The sequence below is a fragment of the Elgaria multicarinata genome, chromosome 1 (assembly GCF_023053635.1).
Source record: "Elgaria multicarinata webbii isolate HBS135686 ecotype San Diego chromosome 1, rElgMul1.1.pri, whole genome shotgun sequence".
Taxonomy (NCBI): Eukaryota; Metazoa; Chordata; class Lepidosauria; order Squamata; family Anguidae; genus Elgaria; species Elgaria multicarinata.
Window position 1 is genome coordinate 155,512,146 of NC_086171.1, and position 15,800 is coordinate 155,527,945.

General features: G+C 44.2%; 1 protein-coding gene across 2 annotated transcripts in view; it reads right to left on the reverse strand.

Annotated features, from left to right (window-relative positions):
* Positions 1-323: 323 nt before the first annotated feature.
* The window catches only part of IPO13 (importin 13), a 51,543-nt gene continuing 36,066 nt past the window's right edge, over positions 324-15,800 (reverse strand). Inside the window, exons 9-20 of one of the 2 annotated variants that reach the window (XM_063139990.1) lie at positions 15,122-15,148; positions 14,553-14,687; positions 14,037-14,180; positions 13,338-13,418; positions 10,791-10,928; positions 10,226-10,322; positions 8,720-8,772; positions 2,537-2,603; positions 2,247-2,305; positions 1,814-1,903; positions 1,284-1,465; positions 324-829 (exon numbers count right to left, since the gene is read on the reverse strand). In XM_063139990.1, coding sequence (XP_062996060.1) covers positions 730-829; positions 1,284-1,465; positions 1,814-1,903; positions 2,247-2,305; positions 2,537-2,603; positions 8,720-8,772; positions 10,226-10,322; positions 10,791-10,928; positions 13,338-13,418; positions 14,037-14,180; positions 14,553-14,687; positions 15,122-15,148 — 1,173 coding nt within the window. In that variant the 3' untranslated portion in view covers positions 324-729. The remainder of the gene's footprint in view (positions 830-1,283; positions 1,466-1,813; positions 1,904-2,246; positions 2,306-2,536; positions 2,604-8,719; positions 8,773-10,225; positions 10,323-10,790; positions 10,929-13,337; positions 13,419-14,036; positions 14,181-14,552; positions 14,688-15,121; positions 15,149-15,800) is intronic. The other variant, XM_063139998.1, reaches the window with a different exon arrangement.

The following is a 15,800-nucleotide window of genomic DNA, read 5'->3' on the forward strand; positions in this document are numbered from 1 at the left end:
TTGCAGAATTTGGATTGCTATTTCTCTCTCTAAAAGACATCATAGAGCTACCCTATTTCTTCGATTCTAAGACACACTTTTTTCCCCATATAAACATCTCTAAAAATGGGGTGCGTCTTAGAATCGCGTGTGTGTCTTAGGGTTTTTTTTTTCTGTTGGTGGTACTGAAATTAGTGTGCATCTTACAATCGATGGCGTCTTACAATCGAAGAAATACGGTATATCTTGCCCCAGTTTGGCTAGGGCAGCAGGAAGTGTAGTTGTCAGTGCCACAATGTTAGCCCTCCCATCCCCCATATTGCCCCCAAATAATGCCTCCCTCCCACAATTCATCAACGACCACAGTTTAGAAATAGCCTTAATATAATTCAAGGCTGCAGGGCTTTCCACTTCAGTCAGACACAAGCTGCCTCATGCAGGGCAAGGGCAGACTCTTTAAGGAACAGACAAACCACAGATATGTCTACAGGATTGTGCCAGGGAGGCAAGGGGCAATCATTGCACTAGTCCAGCAGGGAGAGGGTCTGTCCTCAGCTCCAGCCTCTTCTCCCTTGCAGCCTGCTGCCTCTGAACATGCAGGAAGGTTGGAGAAACAGCCCATTCTTAAGAGGAGCAGCCTCAGCAGGTTAGTTGTAGAGTTATCATCGTATGAGTCAATTCAGTAGCAGCATCGGGCAGTGGCAGGTAGTCGCAGATCTGTTCATGCTCCAGTTTCTTGCTACATGGGCCTCAGTAGTCTGCTGTGTATTCGGTACCGTGCAGTCCCCGGCAAAGCAGTGTGAACTCCTTCACCATCTCCTTCACACGTCGTTTGTTCACACGTTCTCTGCTGACACAGAGGAAAGACGGTGAAAGACTGACACACAAAACTGATGGTGGAGTATGAGGAGAATGGAGGGATTGAAACACATAAGGTGGCAGCTAGGACTAGGCCAAAGGTTTCTGTCTATAAAGATATCTCCTAGTGCGAAACTCATGAAGTTCCCAGCCCCCAGAACTGCCCATTGCCAGCACGTTCCAAGCAGGTACCATGCTCACTCCTGTGCTGCACTATAACATCCTCCTGTATATTGAACTATCTGTGTGTTCCTGTCCAGGATTGTTGAGAACCTGAAGAACTCACTGCATAGAATATCTGAAGTAGACATTTCAAGGGCCTAGAGAGTATGCAAAGCTCACTCATATCAATTTTGAGCTATAGAGGAATGTTGAAGAACCGCCTCACCCCCCTCAACGTCTTTCTCAATTCTGTCTCTCAGAAAAGGCATAAAAAGGGAACACACCTAAGAATTTGCTGGCTGAAGATTTCCTTCTGCTCAGGGCTGACACGGGCTGATGGAAAACCATCCTGCTGCATCACTTCCTTGATCCAGATGCTCAAGTAACTGAAGCAATGCTTGTTGAGAGCAAAGAGGATTTCAGCAAAGTGATCCATCAAATTGCGTGAGGCTTGGCCACCTACACCCTGCAGGGATGGAGGAAATCCAATTAACCCTTTCAGATATCTGAATGGTAGGAGGGAGTTTTACATTACAGAGCTAGGAAAGTTCCAGCAACCTGCACCAAGGGCCTGGTGAAGTGGCTAACAGGCAATCACATTCACACTCACTTGGAAGTAAGCCCCACTGAATTTAATAGAATTTACTTCCAAGTAAACATGGACTGGAACAGGTTGCAAGTCAGCCAGGGATATTTATTCAACAGAGCTGAACAAATAATACACGTTGGGTAAGTGCAGCACATCTCTGAGCAAAGCACCTTCCAATCTCCTCTCATTGTTCCCAAACCTAGCCTAGAAAGCCCCACTCCTTACCTCAAGCACAGCCTGCAGCAGCATTTTGCCATTCTCATGTACCACCTGTCCCACAGGTGGAATCTCCCCACAGCGTGGCAACAATTCAGTCTGCAAGAAACAATTGATGAGAAAGAGGTACTGCAAACTGTCTTGCTGTTACTTGATAAAAGAAAAAAAATCCATTCCCATGTGGGAGACTTCCCCTTTCTTGTACACATGACTGAACGAAATAAAGTGAAGGCATATACAAAGCACACACAAATCCATTGCAAAAGAAGAGAGATGCCCCCAAGTGACAAGTCATAAAAGAGAAGCACCTCCCTGGAGTTTGGGGGAGGGTTTTTGTCACCAGCTCTGGGTGGTCTTCCACCTTGTTCAAACCACCACGCCCGAACATAGCTCTGTCCGTACCATCAGCTAATCATAAATCTACCAAAGGCAAAGTACTCACAAAAAAGCCACAAGCAGCTTTTACAGTGGGTGCTTCAGGAAACTTCAAGGAGATCACACCTAGAGGGAAAGCAACAGACGTGGAGTCAGCTAGCACAACTCGTAGCTTTCCATTTGGGTAGGGAAGAAAACTAGCCATCTCTTTTCCAAGCATAGGGGATACTGCGCGAGGCTTTAGCCTGTCTAATTTGGGGAAGTTTCCATATCAAGAACATAGGCCTTTGCTCCATTTCTTGTGCACTTTCCCAATCACTGCAAGGAAGCTACATTTTATGGGTCCTGCCTACTCACCACAGTGGAATACTGCTTTGACATCCAGGCTGCTACACAGGAACAGGTCGGGTTTCCGTTTGAGCGCCTGTAAGGTACACACAGATACACAGAGAATAAACAGAGCTCTGGCAAATCAGGGGCAAGCAAGTGCCACAGAGCAGCCCCCTGGCCAAGGCCTTCATGTGCACTTACCTAGCCATCAGCCATGGTGCACAGTAAGCCAGATATGGAGAAAGGTAAAGGATGTAAGCTGGGCACTTTTGAAGTCAAGGGCATCTAGGAACCCAGGTAATTAGAAGCCTCTGAAGAGGCATGTCTTTGAAGCATTACCTAGGAAACAGCCTCCTACTTTGCTACAAATGAAGATATATACAGGTGTGGGAATTTCATTCTGGACCACCAGGAAAAGGTAACAATGTAGTTTCATAATCATTATTTATAAGTCACTTAATGTCTGGTTTTACTTGTGGCATTATATATTTTACCTTGCAATATATTTCAGCACCATAGACAGCAAGTACAGGCAAAAACCTTACAAGCCCAGCTATTTCAGCACCACGGACAGCATCCTCCCACTCTGCTCTCATTCCTAAAAGACAGGAAACGCCATTCCCACTCAGTTCAGCTTCCCCCTATCTGGGGCCTACCAGATATTTTGGACTTCAACTCCCATCAGCCCCAAACAGCATGGCCAATGATCAGGAATGCTGGGAATTGTAGTTCAAAACATCTGGTGCATACCAGATTGGGGAAGGCTGCCTTTGCCTATTAGAAAGCAAGCCCCTAACCAACCTCTATCCCCACTGAACTATGTGAAATGTGTATTTTTTCACTCAAATATGATCTCCAGAGAAGGTAGAACTCTTGCCTGTTGTACCTGCAACTGGATTCTCATGGCAATATTTGTATCTGTACTGATTAATTTCAAAATGTTTGCCTTCCTAGCTCCCATTTTTCCAAAGCCAGAGACAGAAGGAGCAGTGAGTTATGCCCCTCAGGCAATAGTAAAATAAGCAACAATTGAACTGAACCTCAAACGTGTCTATGCAACTCAAACTTGCATAGTGCTAACTTGTAGGGCTCACAACACCTCTATGTTGCAATTCCACATGCTCTCCAAAGTTTTTTAAAAAAACATTTTCTTCTATAGGTTTACAAGAAAAGGTTTTGCTTGTTTGCCACTCTCCAAGTACATCCATTTATATATACATAAGTTTTATAGCAAACGTTAAGTGGAAAATAGGTATGCCTGGCACATAATTGCCTTTTGTGCCATATAGCACAGGAAAAAGGTAGCAAGGCAAAGTGGAGGATTAAATCAAATATCTGACTCTGCATGTCTTCGTAACCTGTAGAAGCATTTGCCAGTATTCAGAGCTGTGTAACATGAACCATGCAGAGCTAATGTTTATGAATGCCTATACAAATATACTGCAAATTGGCTTCTCTCTCTTTTTTTTTTTTATAAAGGAAACTAAGTCACAATATGCTCATAATTAAAAATTAAGCCTTTGGGTCTCTTAAGAATTGCCTTCAACTCAAACCAGCATTATGATAGTACACCAAAACTAGGACCTGTAAGCACATATGAAAAATAAATTCTTTATGGATCAACATTTTGACATTTTACGCAATTAGAGCCAATAAAATATAATTCCTTTACCTATCTCATTTTCTAATTTAAGCCTAACACAGGTGCTAGTACAAATATTGCTCTTTATGCTCCACACTTATACCAGTCCACTTAAATGGAAACACAACTTTACTGCATGCCTAATGATTTCAATCTAGCAAACTGACTATTGTGCTTGGCCTGGTATCCTAATCTCTGTATGGCAGCTTACATGTAGACACACAGCAGATGCTGTTGGTGCTGTGAAGAATCTTCCCACTGATCTGTTTTCACTCTAAAACGTCATGGGAGGAAATTGCCCTAGGATAAAAGACCTCTCCCATACCAATATAATCAAGCTCTTTAACCCAGTTGCTTAGAGAGAATGGGCCTGGAGAGGGGACACCTGTTGTGCGGTGTAAGCAAACAGCAAATGTTAACACAGGTCTACTAGAGTCTTTTTGTAATTGAGATTATCCATCATCAAAAGAGAAAAAGAGCACAGCTGAGTTTCAACAGGTCTCTGCACACCACATGCCTGCAAATGCTAGGGAGCTGTCAAATGTCAGGACATGCCTTTTGAAATCCAGCCCAGTCCTCTTTGTCTCATCTCGAATCCAGAAGGATGTATAGTTTGGGACCACGCTACCTCAAGAAGCACTTTCTCCTACATTAATACATTATTCTCCATTTGCTTAGGATATCAGATGAATCCTTGCTCCAAATGCCACACACACACAAGCAAATATAGGCTGGTGGTCAGAAGGAGTAGGGTACTCTCAGTAGCGGTACCCATCCTTTGGAATCCCTCTCTAGAAGTCTGCTCAAGCTCCACGGATGCATGGTCCATACCTTTTTAGCGAGGCATTTGGAAGATAAAGTTTTTAGGTACTGAGTGCTTTGATTAATCTTTTCAAGTGTTTTAAAGATTGTTTTAAAATTAATTTTATTGAATCTTATTATTGTAAGGTACCTTGTAGGTCTGCCAGACTGGGAGGTGGGTATTTAATAGCTACTTACTTTGTTTTCTACCAGAGAATGAGCAAAAAGGCCTAATGGGTATACAGGCCTCTTGCCATACTAAGTAATATCTGAATCTTCCACATTCAGCTCCACTATGGAGTGCAGCATGAAAACTACTAGAATGGTGCTGGAACTTTGGCTGAGATTTTGCACTCAAAATACAGGCAGCTGATGAGACTATCTAGTTTGGCTTTTTCAAGGGCACAGTGCACACATTAAGTGATCTCTTCAAGGACCCTCAAAAGCTTGACAGCTCCTTGGTCTTTTGAGGAATCATCTTCTTTATTACAACAATTTTGGAAAGAACTGTTATCTCAGTGAAGAAGGGTGGGGACAATATGTTTGTTCAGAAGGAAGCTCCAGTCCTGCAGGTTGTTTGAGACTTCATGAAGTGACACATAGAGCTCTAAAATGAAGTTTCACAGGCAATATAAAATTGCAAGTGAGGTTAGTCAGCAAGAGGACAGCCAGTATGTCCTTCTGCAATCAGTTCCGTCAATGAACCCTTCTCTTTCTCTTTTGGAAGAGGCACAGAATAAGACTTCCCTGAAATGGCACTAGCTAGGTTTGGGGAGGGAGGCACAAGGGCCTTTGGGACACCAGGGGGCTCTAGTCTATTGAGGAAGAAGTCTGAGTTGTCCTTATTGGAAGAGACCAGTATCTCCTGTGTGGAACCAGGTCATGGGAGACAATCTTGAAAAAAATGTGCATGCATTCACCATTTACACCATTTCAGGGCCTGAACATTAACTAGTAGATGGGAATGCTTAAAAGCTGTCAGTAGGGATTGAAAATTAGGATTTAAAGAAACATTGCCACAATGCAAGTGTCAGAACTGAAGCATAACTGCTTCTAAAAATTCTCTACACGTTTGCTGACAAATATTCTATGCATGACTATCACTGAATATCTTTTGTTAATACCAGTATGACATCTGTGTGATCCTTTTTTTCTCCTCTAATCCTGTTGGGAGGGGCATGAGTTTAAGAGAAAGAGTGCAATGGGGGGCTAGATTCATAGATGAAATAGAAGGATGTAGGTGCCAGTGGACCAAAGGTAAGAGAGTGCAGTATCTCCAGGCCACTAGCTTTCACATCTCCTAAACAAGAGATGAAAGAAACCAGTGAGCAACTGTATGCAGCCCTAGAGTGACTAATTCAGCCAAACCCAGACAATTAATCATCTGACCTCTCTCAAACTATGCAGGGCTAAAAGAACAACATTTATTCAACCAAGAAGGAAAAGGGGTATAGCTTCCAAATAGCGCAAAGTACTAGTTCCCCTCTATTCAGCACTGGTTAGGTCATCTTGAGTATTGTGTCCAGTTCTGGGCACCACACTTCAAGAAGGATACAGACAAGCTAGAGGGGGTTCAGAGGAGGGCAACACAGATGATCAGGTGTCTGGAAACAAAGCCCTATGAGGAGAGACTGAAAGAATTGGGCATGTTTAGCCTGGAGAAGAGAAGACTGAGGGGAGACATTATAGCACTCTTCAAGTACTTAAAAGGTTGTCACACAGAGGAGGGCCAGGATTTTTTCTTGATCATCCCAGAATGCAGGACATGGACTAATGGATTCAAGTTACAGGAAGCCAGAGTCCATCTGGGCATCAGGAAAAACTTCCTGACTGTTAGAACAGTACAACAATGGAACCAGTTACCTAGGGAGGTTGTGGGCTCTCCCACACTAGAGGCATTCAAGAGGCAGCTGGAGAGCCATCTGTCAGGGCTGCTTTAAGGTGGATTCCTGCACTGAGCAGGGGGTTGGACTCAATGGCCTTACAGGACCCTTCCAACTCTACTATTCTATGATTCTAAGGTGTGAATGGGGGAGGGACACACACATACATATAACAGCAGAAACAATATAGGGAGGCATTTACAGCATTGTTCTAAGTCCACTGAAACACCAGCCCTATAAGCTCCAGTATGGGGCTTGTTAAAATAACAATCACTGACCTAGATCACTCATCTTTTTCAGGAACAATGTAGGCTGGAGATCAGGCTTTATCTTCTTCAGCCCCTCTCATTCTGGACTCTAGTGAGCTGCCTGATTTGTGTCAGGACCTCAGGCTGGATGTAGGCAGCCAAAGGATTAGGGGTCCCAAATTGCTCCCAATCTAGCTGCAGAGAATCTGAGCAGCTGTGAGGCCCTCAGCTGGCTGAGTGGGAGTGCTCATGTGGGCCTCGGTTGGCTCCTCCCAGTTCCTCTCTGCTTCTCACAGCTCCTGCTCTGACGGCTTTTTTCTCAGTCCAAAGCTCTTCTTGCTTACGTTCCATTTTTCTCTAGTCACCCAGAACTATACCCTGAACCCCTCAGGATGAGATTCTTCCAGTCCTCTCCCAAAAACACAGAACTACTGTAGGGCCATGCCTCCATTGATTTCAATATTTATATTTAACCTGAAATTGATAGCTGACATCCCCAGAGCAAGCATTTAGAAGGGTGACGTTTTGATTTTGAGTTTTAAATTTCTGACACCAAATTTCAAAATTTTCTAAAGCTCATTTCAGTTTCACTGAAGAGAAGGGTGAGATGTATTAGTATTATTGCTCGCCAGATCTGCAAGCTATATAACTGCCACAAGGGGGAGCTAAGTGCTCAAGCACTTCCCACATCACAGCATACAGAAACCTCATTAGGGAACAATAAACCAGAGCCAACAAGAGTATCTTGCTGTAGTCATGAAAGCTGGGTGGTACCAAAGATCCCACCCCTCCCTCCTCCATCATTTCCTAGCACTGCAGCTTGTTTCCAGTCTAGGAATTGCTCATCCAAATCCAGTCAAGGTTTGACCTTCACTTACTCCAACGATGAACAGCCCTCAGGCCCTTATGCAGTTCGTATTCCACCATTACTGCCCTTCCCATGATGTCACTTCCACCATTACTGCCCTTCCCATGATGTCACTTCCACCATTACTGCCCTTCCCATGATGTCATTTATATGAGAGACACAGCTACATGAAAAGTTCTCAGCCTGAAAGAAACCAGACCTACAAAGCCTTGGGAGGAGTACTGAGGGATGGAGCGCAAGAGGATTTTGAAATCAAACAGGTAGACAAGTCAAGGCTCATCTGCTATCCTTGCTTTGCTTTATACCCATTAGATCAGCTGCCCCAACCCCAGGTCTGTTGATGTAGCTCACCAAGTTTTTGAATATAACAACACTCCTACGCAACAATATGTCTGCATTGGTCAGAAACTTGGAATCATTGCAGACACACACACACAGAGGAAAGCTACTGCTATAGCTTATGAACTGCATTTGTTATTTTGCAGCAGTCCCCTTCTGCAGGTCACAGCACATGACCTGAAGACAAACCAACCTACAAGCCTTGTTGCATCACTAGGTACTGCCCCTTGGGGAGAGAAAGGGGCAAACTCACACCTATGAAAAAGGAGAATGTTTTGTTTTCAACTTCCACGGAAACAGATGGAGAAACTCGATATTCAACTAAAAGGAAAAAACGTTGTCAACAGAAAGCTAAAAATAGGTTTAAATTGAATTAAAAAAGAGAAAGAGAGAGAACAGAAAGTGAATGAATAAGAAACTAAAACACACCTGTGCCAGGAGTTGCATAAATGAATCAACAATATCAGGATGATCCCTGGGCCCTAAAAATATAATAAAGATGTAACTGAAGAGAAAAATCATACAAACAGCAACTCAACATCATATAGTTATGTGATACAGAAAGAATTTACAAGTGAAAACAGGAGTAAGGGAAGGAAGGGTGCAAGGGGTGGGGGGAGTTGAAGAGGGCAGGCACATGAGCAGCTTGAAGCAAGTTAAAGAAACAAAACATACAAAAATCATGGAGCTTGGAAACCCAAGAACAGAAAGAAAGTGCAAAGGAATAGGCCTGTTGCCCAGAGTCCCCTGCCAAGCACCAAGGAGAGGAAGGGGGAGCTCATTGCACCCTAGCAGGGAAGGAGAGGAGAAGCAGGAGCTAACTGGATACCAGCTTCATGTGGACAGCGAGCACATTTGCACTGGCGGCAGGTTATCATAAAATGCTTGGTCCTGAAAGGCAACTCCAGAGTCAAAAGGCAAATCCAGTATTGACATGGACTCGGCATAAAGTCCTAGAAACCCACTAGAGCTCCCGGTGGGCAGTCAGAACACGATACTTCTCTTTTACTGAAGTCCAGATGCTTGCCTGGTTGGGAAGAACACAACTCTGAGGCGTTTGCTCTAGGGGAAGGCCGGCAGGGTTGCTCGTATCCATAACTTCCCTTGATTGTATCAAGCACTGTGAGGATCTCTTTGATATTGTAGCTCTGCCTGACACAATCAGGCAGTAACAGGGCAACACTCCAAGCAATGGCCGCTCCCCAGAAGTTCTAATTTGAAACAAGCTCCTAGAGGTGGAGCAGACACCCTAGTATGGCTTACTGAGTTGACTGGAACTGCACAGACTTCAAGCTTGTCACCTCAGCTGGGGCTAACATGTCAGTATGGCAGTCCCATGGAAGCAAAGGCAAGCCCAAACACTTGCTAGGAACTCAGCGGAGCTGTAAGAGGAATCATCTCAGCAGAAGAACAGGGGAGATGGGATGCGAAGCCTGAAGGACAAATATTATATTTGGGCCACAGGAAAAGACTGATGGATATGGATGACTCCACAGCAAACACAGGGGCAGGGGATTAAGTTGAAAGATGTAGCAACTCACTCCCGAGTGATTCCCAAACCCTGCTCAAAGTCAAGCAATAAGTGAAGGAGACGACTCACTCCACCTTCCTTCAGGGATCTAAACAGAGTCTGATAGGGGAAGGGTAGTTTCAGCCTTGAAAGGCTAGAGGTGATGGGAGACCAGACTGCACTACTGCCCACTCAGCCACCAATACATAGGGAGGAGCATGCCAGTAAGAGGTTCTCATTAGCCATTACCATAATTTGTACAAAATGAAAGCTTCTGGAGTTGAACAAGAATTACCGTGATTTGAAGGAGGGGCTTCCGCCTACCTGCACATACACCCTACAGGCCAATCCAAACAGACGAGACCAGGAAGAGCTGTTCCCAATGTGGCAGCCCCACAAAAGTGAGGGTGCCAAAGCACACGTACCTTGCTGGAAAAGTGTTAGCGTAACTGATGTGACGAGCAGAAAGAGCGCCTTGATGGGTGGGAAGTGGGCAGGCTCATGGGCAAAGATGTGAACCAGCTGGGGATATAAGAAACAAGGGAAATTGAAGCCAGAACAACCTGGTATACCCCATCCTATCCCACATCCCCTATCGCACTGGGTAAGTCACTGGTGCTCAGGTTAACTAGCTGCCACAGCTACCCACTATCAGCAGTAATACCTCACTGCCCTGAGATCCTTGTGATATAGGGTGGAATATAAATGTTTTCATTAATAAATAGGTAATACCTTTACTGCTAACACAGCAAAGGAGACAGAGACTAGCTACTTCAATGACTCCGCAATGTTTCTCAGTTTTGTGTCCACATGCACATACACATTTTGTCTGCATGGAGGCTGAAGTGGGAAAAGAGATAACCTTTTTGAGAAATATCTACACTGGAAGAAGATGCAAGCCAGGGCTTCTAGGTGGGCAAGAACTGCTCAACAATCAGCTTGCATTCTGAACTTCGCATCTGGCAGGAATTCTTGTGCTTAGAGACTTACCTGTCGGGTGAGGTCAATGGCAGATGCTTGAGGAATGGTGCTATACATCTGGCCCAACATCTCACACAGCTGAGGCACCATGGGTGCAAAGTCATCCAGGAGGGTCTTCACCGATTTCTCAAAAATGGAGCACACAGACTGTGGGGACAGGAGGGGCTACGTCAAGGGAAGAGTGGCTAGATAACCTATTTAGCTAAAGACCTATTTATTTATTTTGCATCCTGCCTTTCCTCAAAGAAGCTTGAGGTAGCACAGGTGGTTCTCACTCTATCAGAATGGGAAAGAGAGATTGGCCCAAGGTCACTCACACTCTAGACCCTAGAACACACTGGCTTGCATAGGGTAATATTAGGGACCCAACTCCAGGGATTAACTCTCACTGCTTTAGAACATTATTTTGTTTTCAGGAACAGAGCTCTGATGAGAATTCCCTATATTTTGAACTGGAATTATGATGTTTTCATAACATCTAAGGTTATAGGGAATCCCGCTACTCTTCAAACCAGCTATAAATAGCTAATCTATGGTTAGGCATCAGGTCCCTTATCTCCAAAATTGTTACACATCAAGCTGGTCTCTCCCAGGCAGCTGCTTGCATGTGGCCATCTCTATGGGACAAGCAGCTTATATATATCCCAACCTCTGAGCCTTTTGAGTCATGCCCTTATTATTTGCCCAACACTCATCCTCATACCTACACAGCGGGTCCAGATTTCTGCTTCCAATATGCAAGCTCCTGTCTGATTTAACTTTCCTTAAAAATGTGAAGAGCTTCATTCAAATTGTGGAAAAAATAAAGGCACCATTTTATTAGGGAGATGGTTGAGAAGTCAGTGTCGAGACGAGATTGAAAATAGTAGAAAAACTTTGCAATGTTTCCCCATGCAAATGAATAAAGCATTTTTACTACCCCACTAAGTCAGAATGTAATGTGCCTCTCCACTGAACCTTGAACTCCCCTGCTGCAGATCCTTCTGCCCTTTCTCCCTTTACCCAAATATTCTATTACTCCCTTTATCCACAGCCCAATAGGAATTTGACTACAAAGAGAATCTATAACCCTCAAATTAGTATAGTAATGGACTGAACAAAATATGGGGGGATCAACTGACAAGTGAGACACACTAATCCCTTCCATTAACATCCCAGATAAACATACTTACTTCCCTCAGTGCTGACCTATGATTCCTGCTTTCCAGTCACAAATTCTGTGCACCACCCACTCCAGTTTGAAACATAGTTAAAGAATTCATCTATGAATTTTTTAAAAGTTTATATTTCGTAATGATCAGGAGTATCTTTGAAGCTAGCATTTCCTATGGACATAATTTACTATGACATTAATTGCTACTCAGAGGCAGCAGTTAAGTGCACGTGGATGAAGTTCAGCTCCCCCTTTTAATTGACTCCCCTCCACCCATTGGCTTAGACCTCAATTGCCTCACAAAGGATCTTATATCTATCTATATTTCAGTATCCCCTTCCCAAAAATGTAAGAAGGCAGAAACGTAAAAGAGAAAAAAAGGCTGAGTGGAGTGAAGAAATTCTGATAGCTTTTTTGGGACAGTGGAGGCGACAGTGACTGCAGCTTTCATGTCTCTAAAGGGCACAGCGAAGTTCACTGGTGGGAAATGTAACTGCAGAATGACTGGGCTTGTACATCTCCCTGTTTCTTTCCTCTGTCTCCTCCTCAGGCAGGTCGTCTGCTTGCCTTCTCTCTCATCCCCTGCTGCACAGAACAGCTGGGAGGAGTTTAAAATTAAACCAGTGATTTATCATGGGAAAGATTTTAACTGCATAAAAATGCCTAAATTAACTGGATAGATTTAAATTGATTAAAATGTGTAGGCCTATAACAAAAATGGCTACCACTACTGCTAAATGGAGTTTGTGCTTATCAAAATCAAATCAGATTGATTTTAGACCAAATATTTTGAAAATCTTTGCATAATTGATTCTGCTCCTAGCAAATGTGTGAAAGGTGTTGTTGTTTTTATAGGATAGCATATATAAGCAGTTTAACTTGCTGTAAATCAAGATGCCACTTCCACAACTTCTCATTCACAAATGTATCATACAATCCAAACAGCATCACTGGTGTATAAATGATGACAACTCTGAATAACTTACCTGAGGCAATGCTCTTGAATTCTGTCTGCTGGGCTCAGCATACAAAGCCTATTGGTTATCCCAGAACGGGGGCATGGTCCTATGGGGCTTGGCAATTCTCAGCCAGTTAGGAGAAACTAGCCCAAATCCAATGCTAGGGAACAAACTAGCATGGTCTGGGGTGGGTGGATCTCAGCAACACATCAGATTCCTGCCCAAATCCAGAGGTATTAACAGTACCAGCAAAGCTCTGGGGTTTCTGCCTCTTGCATGGAGGTGGATTTTTCCTCAGGAATGCGCTTTTAAACAGAATATCTTGTTGTTGGCAGGTACTTTAAGGCCAGGAATCAGAGCAACAAGTCCAGCTTGTCAACCAATATAGCCACCTGGGCAAAATGGCCTGATGGTTGTTGTTTTTTAACCTGAAAGAAACATTACCTCCACAACCTGGGCATCATTCAGCCACTTGCTGAGCACTTTCTGGATAAGCTGGAAGACCTGCTGCAGCACCACCACTACCTACAGGAGTAGAAGAAGCATAGGAGATCATTCCGGAAATTGTCTGCTCCACCCCAGTTCTGGCTGGTGGAAGGCAATCATAACAATTCAGACCCAGGGATAGAGGGGGGATTACAGCCATCCGTAGAGATCAGAAATTGTAGTACATCAGGGGTAGACAATTTGGGGCCTTACAGATATCTTGGCCTACAGCTCCCATAAAACCTAACAAGCATAGTCAATAATATGGGACGATGGGACTGTAGGCTAAAGAATCTGGAGGGCCACAAGTTGCCCACCCCTGTCCTACAGCCTTTATGCCAGACTGGCCTACAAAAGCGTCACATTGCTAGATGAAAAGCAGGGAGAGCAGCTGCACAACGGCAAATGCAAGAAAGGTTACACCTCTCTCTGAAGAGTTGTTCTAGGCACTCTTTTGATCATTTAGCAGTCATGTCGGTAGCTCATGCTCTTCTGGGGTGGCTGTTCTACAGAAGGGCATTCAGGCGTTTAACGGAATAGAAACACAGTGCCACTCTAGTATACCTCCCTTATAAAGAGTTAGAAGAAGATGCTGGTAATTACATGGCGGGAAAACAAGAAGCCACCTAACCTACCCAGATACACAGCAACACCCACCGGATTGGGGCCCTGAGGCACTGGCAGCTTCTTGACCTCTGTGGTCTCATGGTCATCATCATGGTGGCTGATGTCCAATGTAGTAAAGAGGTTGGAGAGCAGGCCCAGGATGTGGATGATGGCCAGCTTGTTGGAGGGGTTCGGCTGCAAGACAAGGCATCACTGTAGTTTCACAAGATATGGGCCATTAACAGAAGATGACTCCAGGATGGCAGCAAGAATGCACAGAAGAACTAGGAAGCATACTCTGATGCCTGATATTTCATTCCCACCAGACTCTCACTCACTCAGTTCTTAGATCCAGTATGAGGATTGGGGAATTGAAGTGTGTGTGTGTGTGTGTGTGTGTGTTGGGGGTGGTAAGAGAAAAACTTAAAGGCAATCAGAAGAAAAAAGGGAAACAATGTAAAGCCAGGTAGATACGGCAAGGACTAGGCATGACTTGCAACAAAGGATGCAGCATTTTGTACACAACAAGCATCACCACAGCCACCACAGGCAAGTGATGTAGCTTACCGTTTCATCAGCCAACTTCTCCAGTTGTTGGATGTAAGGGGTAATAAGTGAGTGTAGGTTCTTCAAGATCTCCTCCACTTGGAGGGCAGACAGCAAAAAGCCCAGAGCTTGCATCAGCCACATGCATTGACTTGTCTGAGGGAAGAGAACAAGATGGACAAGAGTCTCACATTCACCTGCTACACTACATTTCAAGTGCAGTTCATCCTCCCTCCATGCCTTTAGTCAACCCCAAGGCTTAAATCCAATCTGTGCTTTGTGCAAGCTCAGCCCAGAAACCTGTTTTTAATACCAGGACTCATCACCAGAATAGTCAATGTCAGAGTCCTGAGACACAGGCAAACACAAGCAAGGCTCTTTCAGGCTACTTTAGGAAACGGGGGAAATCATAATGGCTGTCTGTATCTAAGCTCTCTCTTTGGGAACTGGATAACACATATCATCAATCCCTCTAATTCTCCCCTCATTGGCTGTAATGCTCAGCTGTGTTAAAATAATAGCTTGATAGGTAACTATGTCCTCTGTACACTCTTTCACCTTCTGCAGCACAGAGAGAACATGCATCTTACCTTGTGAATCTGCTTCATTAGCACATCCTACAGAGGGAAAGATAAGTGAAAGTGAATACTCTCCTTACAGCAGAGATTACTTATAACAATGCCCTAACCATATCATCAGCTGACAAATCTGGGAAGCAAACATGGGTCCAGAACCCTTGGGCCCCCGTGTTTGCCTCCCATAGGTTTCAGGGAGTAATGGATCAGCAAGTGATGAACTGGTCCCTCCTGTGGATGATTTGCAATGGAGAAAGGGCCATCAGGGATTTATTGTAGGCAGCTGGTTACATATAATTTGCTCCTGAGTTTTATCACACCGGAAACAAGAGTCATAGTTCTGCTCCTCTACACACCCTACAAGTATAATTTCCCTTTTTCAGCAGCAAGTGTGAGGGAAATACCACAGACTGCATTCTGGCAAGCAGAGAGCTGAGCCCCATCTTCACCAAATTCCCACTGCAGGAATAGCTTAAAGCCCTCCACTTTCTCAACTGCCAGGATGAGTAAGCATATACCCTGATGTGATAGATTCAAGTTATTCTTATTGATTTTTTTCTTCAGAAATTTGTAGGCTTGAACAACGTGAAATAGACATTTACCCTATTGAATCTGACGCTGACACACACACACACACACACACACACACACACACACACCTTTCTCTCTTTCTTTAAAATATTACTATTCTGAC